This window comes from Dama dama, chromosome 26, assembly GCF_033118175.1.
Source record: "Dama dama isolate Ldn47 chromosome 26, ASM3311817v1, whole genome shotgun sequence".
NCBI classification, from domain to species: domain Eukaryota; kingdom Metazoa; phylum Chordata; class Mammalia; order Artiodactyla; family Cervidae; genus Dama; species Dama dama.
The window spans coordinates 23245557-23258348 of record NC_083706.1 but is presented as its reverse complement, the minus strand read 5'-3'; the positions used below and the strand labels follow the sequence as shown (position 1 = coordinate 23258348).

Sequence of the window (12792 nt, the reverse complement as noted above, 5' to 3'; positions counted from 1 at the left end):
AACTTTGTTTTCAAATCTTAAGTTCTTAGCTCATAAATGGATTGCTTTTAAGAAAGTTTAGAAAGATTTTAAATTAAGATCTGAGGGTGGGAGAGGGCGGAAGTTGATTATAATTCTCCATTTCATTCCTTTTTCTGTATCTGTTATTTCAGAAATGGATTAGAAATTCAAGGCATGGTTGAAAATAAATAGTAAGGATTTATTAGTACTTAACAAGAAAGAATTTAAAGCTATTTAATGGATTTACAAAAAGGAAAAATGTTCTAAATTAAGGTCATAGATTAAGCCTTAATGTGTTGCTACTTAAATAATATAACAAAGATGGTTAATGGCTGCCTGAGTCCCGATTGGGACTTTGCTTTTGTTTATGTTCTTAATACCCAGCACCTGGGGTGTTCATGGCATTATTAGTGTCATGTTTGGATTGGAACTAGTGAAGGAAGAGTGTCAGGAAGACTGCGGAGGCCTAGCAAGTGTTCCCAACCTTCCAATAAAAATCAAATGTTTGTCCAAAATTACTGTTGTTATTCATTTGCTAAGTCACGTCCAACTCTTTGTGACCCCATAGACTGCAGCACCCCAGGCTCCTCTGTCCTTCATTATCTCCCAGAGTTAGCTCAAATTTTTGCCCATGGTTGTCCTCTGTTGCCTCCTTCTCCTCCTGCCTTCAATCTTTCCCAGCATCAGGGTCTTTTCCAACAAGTTGGCCCTTTACATCAGGTGGCCAAAGTATTGGAGCTTCAGCATCAGTCCTTCCAAAGAATATTCAGGGTTGATTTTCTTTAGGATGGACTGGTTGGATCTCCTTGCAGTCCAAGGGACTCTCAAGAGTCTTCTCCAGCACCACAGTTCGAAAGCATCAATTCTTCGGCATTCAGCCTGCCTTATGATCCAGCTCTCACATCCATACATGACTACCAGAAAAACCATAGCTTTGACTAGATGGACCTTTGTTAGCAAAGTGATGTCTCTGCTTTTTAATACACTGTCTAGGTTTGTCATAGCTCTCCTTCCAAAGAGCAAGCGTCTTTTAACTTCATGGCTACAAAGTCACCATTTGCAGTGACTTCGGAGGCCAAGAAAAGAAAATTTGTCACTTTGGGACATTTTGGAGTCTTGGAGCATCTGATATCTTTATCTTTCCTTCCATGCTTTTATCTCAGAACTTCTCTCCTGTACCCCTGCCTTCAATAGATACACACACATAATATGTGTGTATATATGTATGTGTGTGTGTATATGTATATATATGTGCATATGTAGACACATATATGTGCATATATAGACACATGAGTCTATATATTTATATTTGTATTCATAAAAGCCCCTGCTTTTTACTATTCTGTGGAAATTTCTTCAGTTACATAAGTATATCAGTTTAAAACGACTGGGTGTTTCCCTAGGCCTGTGTGCCTGCTGACCCTGGAATGGCAGGCAGGCTGGAATAGCCCTTGCTGGCTGGGCAGAGAGCTGGGTTGTCAAGAGAGACAGATGGATCTTTTGTGCCAGTGTCAGTATGTTTTGGGCTTTGGGGAAGAGCGACTGGCAGTTGCTGAATGAATACTGAGGAGACATTGTCCTTTCTTGGTGTTTTCCTCCTTTGCCAGAGATGCGATATAGCCTATGTAAACAGACGTTCTGGAAGACGGGCTCATTGTAGCAGCTTTTTCCAGCCTAGCTTGCGGCAGCCGGCTGGAATGTGACAAGCTTGCTGCCTGATTTACATCTGCTTTTGCTGGAATCCTATGATGTGGGCAGAGAGCCTCCAGTAAGAATAATAAGATAATGTGTATGACGCCATCCGAGCCACTGAGGATTTACTGCTGCACCTGTTCTGGGCAATGCCGAGCTCTTTTGCTAGCCAGCGCATTCCCCAGCGTTATGCAAACATTGAAAGGTTCTGAATGAAATGCATGGAAAATATTGTCTGAAGTTCAAAAGTGGAGCTCTTTCCACTAGAAATATGAAAACCAGAACTACATAGTCTATTTTAAATGTTTTCTCTACACTTGGGCTTTTATGCATGTTCTATGAAAATTACTTATTCTAAATGAAAATTATAATATTTTAACGTTGCCAGGGTTGTTGCATTTCAAATTCATTTATCTACTGCTGCGTATCAATCTTCTCACCAAATTGCACAACATTATGTATTTGAAAGACCCATGTTTAATACATACATTTAGAAGTGTTAATAATGCCCAAATAAGTTTTAAAACTTTCATGTAATATATATTTTCTTTTTTTGAGTTCCATGGAGGAAGCAAAATTATTTTTTTAAATAGAGACATGGATTTATTTTGGACAGTTGAAAAACTTTGAGTTTTTTAAAGTAGTTGTAACTTGGTGCTATTGTCCACTTTAAAAACCAAAGGAGAAAATAGATTAAAACTGTATTATTTACCCTTCAGGGCTTGAAGAGCCAAAAGGTTTATCTCAGCATTCTCCATTAACGTTTCTCCTTGAGAAAGTGAAAGTGAAGTCGCTCAGTCGTATCGACTCTTTGCAACCCTGTGGACTGTAGCCTACCAGGCTCCTCCGTCCATGGGATTCTCCAGGCAAGATTACTGGAGTAGGTTGCCATTTCCTTCTCCAAGGGATCTTCCTGACCCAGGGATCGAACCCAGGTCTCCCACATTGCAGGCAGACGCTTTACCCAGAGCCACCAGGGAGAGTAAATGATTAATTCATAAATGCTTTTATTAGCGAATTAACCATCCATTTCTTATATCATCCTGAAACTCTTTTTCCTGCTATCTGCCTTAACTGGAGTTGTCATTTAATCCTTAATCCTTCTCTATTTTGTGCTTTTTGTTTTTGCTAATATTTGGAGGAAATTCATATGTTTTAAACGTATTCTAACTTGATTATAATTTTTCTCCTCAGTTTTGAATTCGGCACAGAACATTTATTTGTGTGTGGTGGGGGAGGCAGTGTTTATTGTAGGTCTGATGTGGGGCTTTTAAGAACAGGGAGTCCATTTAACATGCTTGTTCATAAACACTCAGGTTTTGGAAAGGTAGCTTCTAATTTAAGAAAATGGCTAATCAGTTTTTTCCTCTCAGAATGGTTTCCTAGGAAACCAACATACATATTCACAGTAAAACATAAAGTAGTATAAACCAGTGGGAAAATAAAACTCAAATTGTGCTTTGACATTTAAGTTAATACTTTAAAAATTAATCAGAGAGAGGTCTAGTTATCCTTAGTTTTAAACAAAATTGTCAGAGGCTGTTGAAAAAGCATAATGTAGCATAGTTAGGAACAGATGAATACAATCAGAGCTCCAAATTTACTCTTATTTTTGGACTTGACATAGGTCAGTTCTTTCTTACTTTCTTAACTCTGAGATGTGACCCAGGCCAACTATATAATTTGCAAGGCTTAGTGCAAACTGAAAATGTAGAGCTTCTCGTTCAAATTTCAAGAAGGCAACAGCAGAGCGTTAAACCCGCAGGGCCCATACCAAGCACTGGGAAAGTCCTACACGCATGCAGCCCGCCCTGCTTATTAAGTGGGAGTGAAAAAGGCTAGATTTAGATTTATTCTTATTTTCTTTTGAGTAAAATAATTTTTGTGTTTTTTATTTAAATGACTATAAATATAGAAAATACATAGAAGGTAATAAAAATATTTTCTGAAGGCATCAGACTTTTAATAGTAAATGTGTATATATAACATTTATTAAATTTAAAAATTAACTTACCTTCTATCACCTTGTTGTGTTAGTATATAAGCATTTGAATGTCGCACATAAGCTTACTGATGTAATCTAGAGCCGCTCACCATGAATTAAAGGTCACAGTGAGAAAATGACAGTAATCCTGTCATTGATGCCTGGTGCTTTTCTAGTGTGAGTTGTGTTAATAGCAAAAACTTACCAAATAGCCAAATTTAGGAGTATTTTCTTCTGAGCTTAAACCTGATGTTTTCAGCAAAGAAGTTTTCAAGTGTTAATTTTTTCCCCCCCATGGAGGATTAACAGCAAATAAAGCAAGGAAAAAAAAAATGTTAAATTTTTTTTAAAGTGTCGATGTAAATACCTGGAACTCATTTGACTAGATTTATAGTTGTAAGAACTGTTATAATCCCTATAATAATCTGATTCCTGAACCAGTACCTCCAGAACTGACTCCCACTGTGAACATTCTTGGTGCCTGGAATTTTTGCTATGATAGATAGATAGCATTCCAGAAAGGACATGCAGGGCGTGAAAGAAAACATTCAGGAATCTGTTCCACTGTGAGGAAGTTAAATGGTATATCATAGTTTTAAAAACCTTTGTTCAGTCATGTCCAACTCTGTGTGACCCTGTGGACGCTACCCTGCCAGGCTCCTCTGTCCATGGGATTCTCCAGGCAAGAATCCTGGAGGGGGTTGCCATCCCCTCCTCCAGGGGATCTTCCCGACCCAGGGATCAAACCCAGGTCTCCTGCATTGCAGGTGGATTCTTTACTGTCTGAGCCACCAGGGTTTTAAGAGAGTAAAACTAACCACCTTCTCTTCTCATTTCTGAGTATAAAGTAAAACAATGATTAAGTTTACTAAATTTTTATCTCCCAGTATAATACAAAACAACAATTAAGTTTAGTAAGTTGTTATGAGTTTTTCATTCAGAGCTTGAGATCATCCAGGAAATGTTTTCCAATTGGACTCAATCTAAGAACTGTGACCTCAGAGAGAAATTCCACGATTCCGGCTTTCTGGTCCCCACCTTGCCTCCTCCGTCCCCCATGTGCCATTGTTAGGATTCCTTGAGTATATGTTTTACTATGGAAAGAAGGGTGAATTATTGCTTACAGTAAGTAGTACTTTTCCTAAAGGTTTATACAGTTGATGTGTTAGAAGTTGTTTTTTTTTTTTTTTTTTTTTAAAGAAGTAACCAAAACACAGGAATGAAGTCTTTTATTTTGTTCCCAGACCAGGCATCTCACCTAGGTGTTGGTGGAAAGGAGCTAACCCCACTGGTGCCCGAAGGGGCACCTGCCTCTGAAACAGACATCAACCTGGAGGTATCATTTGCAGAACAAGCTGTCAGTCAGAAAGAGAGCTCCAGAGAGAAGATCCAGAGGAGCAAAGGTGACGATGCCATGTTACTGGTATGTAGCACACTATTCAGATGTCACTATCGGATTACATTTTTCATCAGCTGTTTATTTTGAAAAATTTAAGTCCCTAGAAAAGTTGAAAGAATAGTATAGAATACACCCCTACAGCCTCCCTGTAGATCCCATTCACCGGTTATTATAACATTGTACAACTTTTACTCTTTCTTGGGCTTCCCGGGTAGCTCAGCTGGTAAAGAGTCTACCTGCAATGCGGGAGACCTGGGTTTGATCCCTGGGTCGGGAAGATCCCCTGAAGGAGGGCATGGCAACCCACTCCAGTATTCTTGCCTGGAGAATTCCATGGACAGAGGAGCCTGGCGGGCTCCAGTCCATGGGGTAGCAAAGAGTCATACACAGCTAAGCAACTACCACTCACCTTTCATTACTTTCTGTATCTACCTATGTATAGGTCGTGCCATATACACTCACTTTTTTTTTTTAAGCCTAACAAGGCCATACTAAACAAAGCAGTTGTTTTGCTTAAGACCTTGATCATTAAAACAATTATATTTTAATATATGACCGTATTAAAAATTTCCCAGTTGTCACAATATTGTCCTAATGGCTTCTCCCTCACTCTACCTGGGATTCAAACAAGGGTTATAGGTTGTGTTTGATGTCATATCTTTTTGGTTTCTTAAATTTAGATTAGATCCTCTGATTTTTCTGTATATTTTAAAGAGTCCAAATCAAATTTCTGATTTTGTCTGTTTTTGATGACTGAATTCAAGTTCAACAGTTTTGGCAAACCTAGATGCCTAGATTGTTTATGCCTCCCATCGCATCATCAGAAGAGGTGTGTGATGTCAGATAGCCCTCTTATTGGGAATGGAAGTATCACCTTCTGTCCTCATTGTAAAAATACCTTTTCCTGTTGGTAACTAATGCTAATTTGTGATCCTTGAAACCGAATGAATAGCCTATCTGCCAGTAATAACCTATCATCCAGTGGCTTTACCATGCATTTGTAATCCTTACCTGAAAAAATAGACTAGTGTTAGAGAAACAGTGATTTTTCTCATTGTATTATTCCCTCTGTATGACTGGCTGGCAGTCTTCTGTGATAGTTGCTTTTCCTCCCTTTTCTCTTTTTGTTTTTGAATGTCACTGAGCAGAAGTTTCCTTTTTTCATTCAGTGTTTAATAAATCATTACTGTTTTTCTTTGACGTTTAAATTTACCCAGGTTTGACCAAAGGCAGCCCTTCAAGCTGGTTCCTTTGCCATTTTAACATGTACTCCTCGTTTTACTCCTCTGCTTTCTGGAACAAGATGTTCTAGGCTCACTTTGTACTTTTCTCCCCTCAGATTAGGAAGAATCTATTTCTTCAAGGAACCCTTGTTTTTTCAGAAGCATATTGTATTTAGAAACCAACCTCTGTGTACTGAGTGTTCTCATTGATACCTAATGTCTTATATTTTTTAAAAATACACTTACTTATTTTGTAAGACTTCACATACATAAAAGCTATAGGCATAGTATAATGAACCCCCCACCAAGCCCCAACATTCACTAGCCCATGACTAGTTCTGTCCTGTGTACACCCCCAAGCAGTTCCCTATAACATAAAAGGTTACTTTTTAATTCATATTGCTATTATTGTACCATTTAAAATGCTAGCAATTCTTAATTTCAAATATCTGAATATTAAATTTCATATTGTATTGCAAATTTCATAATTTTTTTTCTTTGCAGTGTGTTTGAATCAGAATCCAAATCAGGTTCATGCATTGCAGTTGGTTGACTTGGTTGAAAGTGCCTTTCAAGAAGCTTTTACTCCCTCCCTTCCTTCCTCCTCCTGTCAGTGTATCTCTGTCTCTGCCTCCCTCTATCTCTTCATTAAGATCTTTTCCCCTATCCTTTTTTACTTCTTTCCTCCCATTCTCCTCCTCTCAGAATTTATTTGTTGAAGAAACCTGCTTATTAAGTTTCTAATTCTGTTCCCATGTCCTTCTCTTTCTTGAAGATTGGTTGACTCTAGATTTATCAGATTCATGCTCTTTTTTTTTTTTTTGGTCAAGATTACTTCTTGTGATCATGTAGCAAGAGATACAATATCTCTGTCTTTCTTGTTTGTGAAATTAGCAGTGGCTGCTGATCAGTGCTTATCTCCATTTATTAATGGTTATAAAATCATGTTCTAATTTCTTTTTTCGTTTATTAATTTGAATATCTCTCTTAAGAAAAACTTCACTTTCTCAAGGGTTACTTCTTTCATTTACCAGTTTTCTTTTCTTCTTCTTTTCTTAGATTCCCTAGTACCTTTCATTAATGACCAACTAGTGTCATTTTAATTTTCTTTGTAAAAATAATATCTTAACTCACGTTTATACATGTGTGATATGACCCTAGAGATAATTTCTCATATGTTTCAGCATATTTTTTGCTCGAGACATGTTGTTGTTCTTGTTGTTCAGTCACAGAATTGTGTCCAGCTCTTTGTGACCTCATGGACTGTAGCACACCAGGCTCCCCTGTCCTCCTCTGTTAGCTCAAATTCATGTGCACGAGTCGGCGATACCATCTAACCATCTCCTCCTCTGCCGCCCCTTCTTCTTTCATCTTCAATCTTTACTGGCTTGTCAGGGTCTTTTCCAGTGAGTCAGCTCTTCACATCAGGTGGTCAAAGTATTGAAGCTTCAGCATCAGTCCTTCCAATGAATATCCAGGGTTGATTTCTTTTAAGACTGACTGGTTTGATCTCCTTGTTGTCCAAGGGACTCAGGAATCTTCTCTAGCACCACAGTTTGAAAGCACCAACTCTTCAGTGCTCAGCCTTCTTTATGGTCCAGTTCTCACATCTGTACATGACTACTGGAAAAACCATAGCTTTGACTATATGGATCTTTGTTGGCAAAGTGTTATCTCTGCTTTTTAATATGCTATTTAGGGCTTGTCCTAGCTCTCCTTCCAAGGAGCAAATCCCTTTTAATTTCGTGGCTGCAGTCACTGTCCACAGTGATTTTGGAGCCAAGAAAAGAAAATCTGTTATTGCTTCCACTTTTTCCCCATCTATTTTGCCATGAAGTGGTGGGACTGGATGCCATGGTCTTAGTTTTGTGTTGTTTTTAATGTGGTTGTCTGAGCAAGCTTAACAAATAGCTGAGGAAAGAAGACAAGCAAAAGGCACAGGAAAAAGGGAAAGACATACCCAACTGAATGCAGAGTTCCAGAGAATAGCAAGGAGAAATAAAAAGGCCTTCTTAAATGAACAATGCAAAGAAATAGAGGAAAACAGTTGAATGGATAAGACTAGAGATCTCTTTAAGAAAATTGGAGATATAAAGGGAACATTTCATGCAAGAGTGGGCCTGATAAAGAACAGAAATGGTAAGGGCCTAGCAGAAGAGAAGAATACACAGAAGAACTACGTAAGAAAGGTCTTAATGACCTCGATAACCATGATGATGCCATCACTTACCTAGAGCCAGACATCCTAGAGTTGAAGTCAGGTGGGCCTTAGGAAGCATTACTATGGACAAGATTAGTGGAGGTGACAGAATTCCAGCTGAACTATTTAAAATTTTAAAAGATGATGCTGTTAAAGTGCTGTACTCAATATGTTAACAAATGTGTCACAAGTGGACACAGTCCTGGAAAAAGGCAGTTTTCATTCCAATCCCAAAGACGGGCAATGCCAAAGAATGTTCTAACTATGACACAATTGCACTCATTTCACATGCTAGCAAAGTAATGTTCAAAATCCTTCTAGCTTGGCTTCAGCAGCATGTGAACTGAGAACTCCCAGATGTACAAGCTGGGTTTTGAACAGGCAGAGGAATCAGAGATCAAATTGCCAACATTTGTTGGATCATGGAAAAAGCAAGAAAATTCTAGAAAAGCATATACTTCTATTTCATTGACTAAGAGATAGGAATATCACAACACCTTACCTGTCTCCTGAGAAACCTGTATGCAGGTCAAGAAGCAACAATTAGAATTGAACACGGAACAATGGACTGGTTCCAAATTGGGAGAAGAGGATGACAAGGCTGTATATTGTCATTTTGCTTATTTAGCATCTATGCAGAGTTCAACATGCGAAATGCCAGGCTGGATGAATCAAAAGTTAGCATCAAGATTGCTGGGAGGAAGATCAACAACCTCAGATATGCAGATGATACCACTCTAGTGGCAGAAAGTGAAGAGGAACTAATGAGCCTCTTGATGGGGGTGAAAAGAGGAGAGAGAAAAAGCTTGCTTGAAACTCAACATTCAAAAAACTAAGATCATGGCATCTAGTCCCATCACTTCATAGATCCAAACCTAGAATTATCTATTTCCTCAAGAAACACTGATTCTACTTAGTAGAAATATACTTTTGTTACTGTGTTCAGGACACTAGGAACGTTCCCTTCTCTGAGTTGGTTATTGCTTAAAGCCTTTACAGAAGACAAAAGTACATCTGTATCTTCTTTCTTCCATGCTGAGAATAGTGGTTCTGAGGATACAGCAGATAATATAATTAGAATATCACAAAGTTGCCTGTGTGTTTTATCCTTTATTATTGCACAGCATTCTCAGAATAGAAATACTAACACTGCTATCAACAATATGATAACCAAAAAATAGTTTAAACTTGTTTTCTTTTTCTCAGTTGGTTGTATCCTTAGGGTTTTATCCCAAAAGGACTGTAATAATCAAATTAGTCTGCTTCAGATTGTTTAGGATAGTTATTCTCCATATGGTTATGCCACTCACTGTATACCCGGTTGGTTAATTTCATTTTATATTGAATGTTTAGGGATTGCTTTGTTGAAACTTAATTGTGTTTTGTAAACATGTAAATTATCTAAGTGGTCCAAGGTCATAATTAAAAACAAGGTGTATTAGAAGTCTCACTTCCATTCTTGAGCCATCACCTTCTTCTCTCCCTCCCCTTTACAGGTTAATTTGCCTTACAGGTCAGTTCCTTTTTATTTTAATTTGATGGCTTATCCTTCCATTCTTAGATAGATACACTCTTGATTATTTACTTATGACTTAGCAGCATGTCCTGGAGATCACTCCACAGTAGTATAGAGAAATATCTTTCATTCTTTTTTATTTTTACGTTGTACCATGTTATGAAGCTCTGTCACAATTTATTCAACCAGTCATCTGACAATGGGTTTCTAGATTGTTTTCAGGCTTTATCAAAAATTTTTAAGGATCTATTTTCATGCTTAGTGGGAAAAGTAAAGGCATTTGCGTCATGTGGCCTAAAGAGATAAATCAGGCTCCCAGACCATCCTTAGCAAAAGTATCTTTTGCAAGTGATAGTCTTCTCCACTGCAGGTTTGATCACTGATCTGGGAACTAAGATCCCACATGCCACACTGTGTGACAGATAAGTAAATGACAGTGATGGTCTTCTCAACAGATGGAAGGGAGTTTAAGTGAAAGTAGTCTAATTAAACAAGATAAAGACACTGTTGACTTTTAAGTTGTTGATTCAAACAGTGGAATATAAAATGAATTCATTTCTACTTCAGAAACTTAAAGACAAAACTTCCTCTCTCACTTTATTCTCTGCTAACAGACTGATTTTTGCTCACCTACTTTCTAGATTTTATTCATGTTTTGCCTCAAGCTTAAAGTGACCTTCCCATTTCTACCCCTCTGTTGTTCTGTGTTTATCATCCTTAACCCATCCTTTGGGGTCTAGCTCAATATCTAGCTTTACTGTTAGCACTTTCCTGTTTTCAAACTTACATTAATAAAATATATAAAATCGTTTTTTAAGCTGTTAAGATGCCGTTGAGTTCAGTCGCTCAGTCGTGTCCGACTCTTTGGGACCCCATGAACCGTAGCACGCCAGGCCTCCCTGTCCATCACCAACTTCTGGAGTTTACTCAAACTCACGTCCATTGAGTCGGTGATGCCATCCAACCATCTCATCCACTGTCATCCCCTTCTCCTCCTGCCCTCAATCTTTCCCAGCATCAGGGTCTTTTCCAATGAGTCAGCTCTTCGCATCAGGTGGCCAAAGTATTGGAGTTTCAGTTTCAACATCAGTCCTTCGAACACCCAGGACTGATCTCCTTTAGGATGGACTGGTTGGATCTTCTTGCAGTCCAAGAGACTCTCAAGAGTCTTCTCTAACACCACAGCTCAAAAGCATCAGTTCTTCGGTGCTCAGCTTTCTTTATAGTCCAACTCTCACATCCATATATGACTACTGGAAAAACCATAGCCTTAATTGACGTTTGTTGGCAAAGTAATGTATCTGCTTTTTAATATGCTGTCTAGATTGGTCATAACTTCCCTTCCAAGGAGTAAGCGTCTTTTATTTTTTATTTAAAAAGATTTTTTTTTGCGTCTTTTAATTTCATGTCTGTAGTCACCATCCGCAGTTATTTTGGAGCCCAAAAAAATAAAGTTGGCCACTATTTCCCCATCTATTTGCCATGAAGTGATGGGACCGGATGCCATGATCTTAGTTTTCTGAATGTTGAGCTTTAAGCCAACTTTTTCACTCTCCTCTTTCAGTTTCATCAAGAAGCTCTTTAGTTCTTCACTTTCTGCCATAAGGATGGTGTCATCTGCATATCTGAGGTTATTGATGTTTCTCCCGGCAATCTTAATTCCAGCTTGTGCTTCTTCCAGCCCAGAGTTTCTCATGATGTACTCTGCATATAAGTTAAATAAGCAGGGTGACAATATACAGCCTTGACGTACTCCTTTTCCTATTTGGAACCAGTCTGTTGTTCCATGTCCAGTTCTAACTGTTACTTCCTGACCTGCATACAGGTTTCTCAAGAGGCAGGTCAGGTGGTCTGGTATTCCCATCTCTTTCAGAATTTTCAACACTTTTGATAATTATTGTCAATGTATCCATGCATTTATTTATGTATATATGCATCAGTTTATCTATACAACCATTTACTTATTTGTATATCTTCTGGAAAGCGTGTGTATGCTATAAGCTTTCTATAAGTCATAAACATGGTTGGTGAGGTAAATATTTATATTCCTCACTCTGAGGTGAGAGTCTAAGCAGATAAAACTTTAATTTCCATTTCTACTCCATGGTTTCCTGCTTCTGTGAATAAGCAGTGGGTTTTATGTAATACATTGTTCTTTGTTGACCTCATTTTGTATTTGCTTCTTTTTTTTTTTTTTTTTTACGTCATTGAGCAGTCTTTGTTAATTCTCTATGACCTCTCACAGCAGATTCAAATTTCTCCTCAAATTTGGAGATCAGGTTTTATAACTTTAATGTGTGTTAGGATGAAAATTAGCTATTACATATTGTGTTTCATGTACCCATAATATCTTAGAAAGTATGCTGTGTAATTACTTTGCTCATTTATCAAGTGAGCTCTATGAGATAGATATTACGATTCTTACTTTCATACAAAGTAGCAAGTTAGAGAGATTAGGAGGTGCATGGTAAGTCTTGGCTTAACTGCCTAATGTTTTGAAGCTGGAATTTTTCTGGAAGATCCTGATGACATGTGCCCTAAAGGTATATGTCCATTTAACTTAGACGTGAGTTTAAGTGTCCTTGTTTTGGTGCTACTGACAACTTCAGGATAGCGTGGGAGGTTACATGAATAAGATTCTGGTATGTCAAGTCCATCTATACAGTAGAAATTTAATAGCACTCCTTTATCCTATCTTGGCAGACTAAAATCAATAAGAGTTTATTTAGGAATTTTTAAGATCATAGTATTGAAATGATAACTGTGGTGAGGCCTGTA

The 12792-nt window shown here is 38.0% G+C and overlaps 1 protein-coding gene across 1 annotated transcript in view; it reads left to right on the top strand.

Annotated features, from left to right (window-relative positions):
* Nucleotides 1-12792, top strand: part of ARHGAP18 (Rho GTPase activating protein 18) — a 127624-nt gene that overhangs the window by 71070 nt on the left and 43762 nt on the right. The window contains exon 5 of the mRNA XM_061129974.1: nt 4921-5099. Within this exon, the coding sequence (XP_060985957.1) occupies nt 4921-5099 (179 nt within the window). The remainder of the gene's footprint in view (nt 1-4920; nt 5100-12792) is intronic.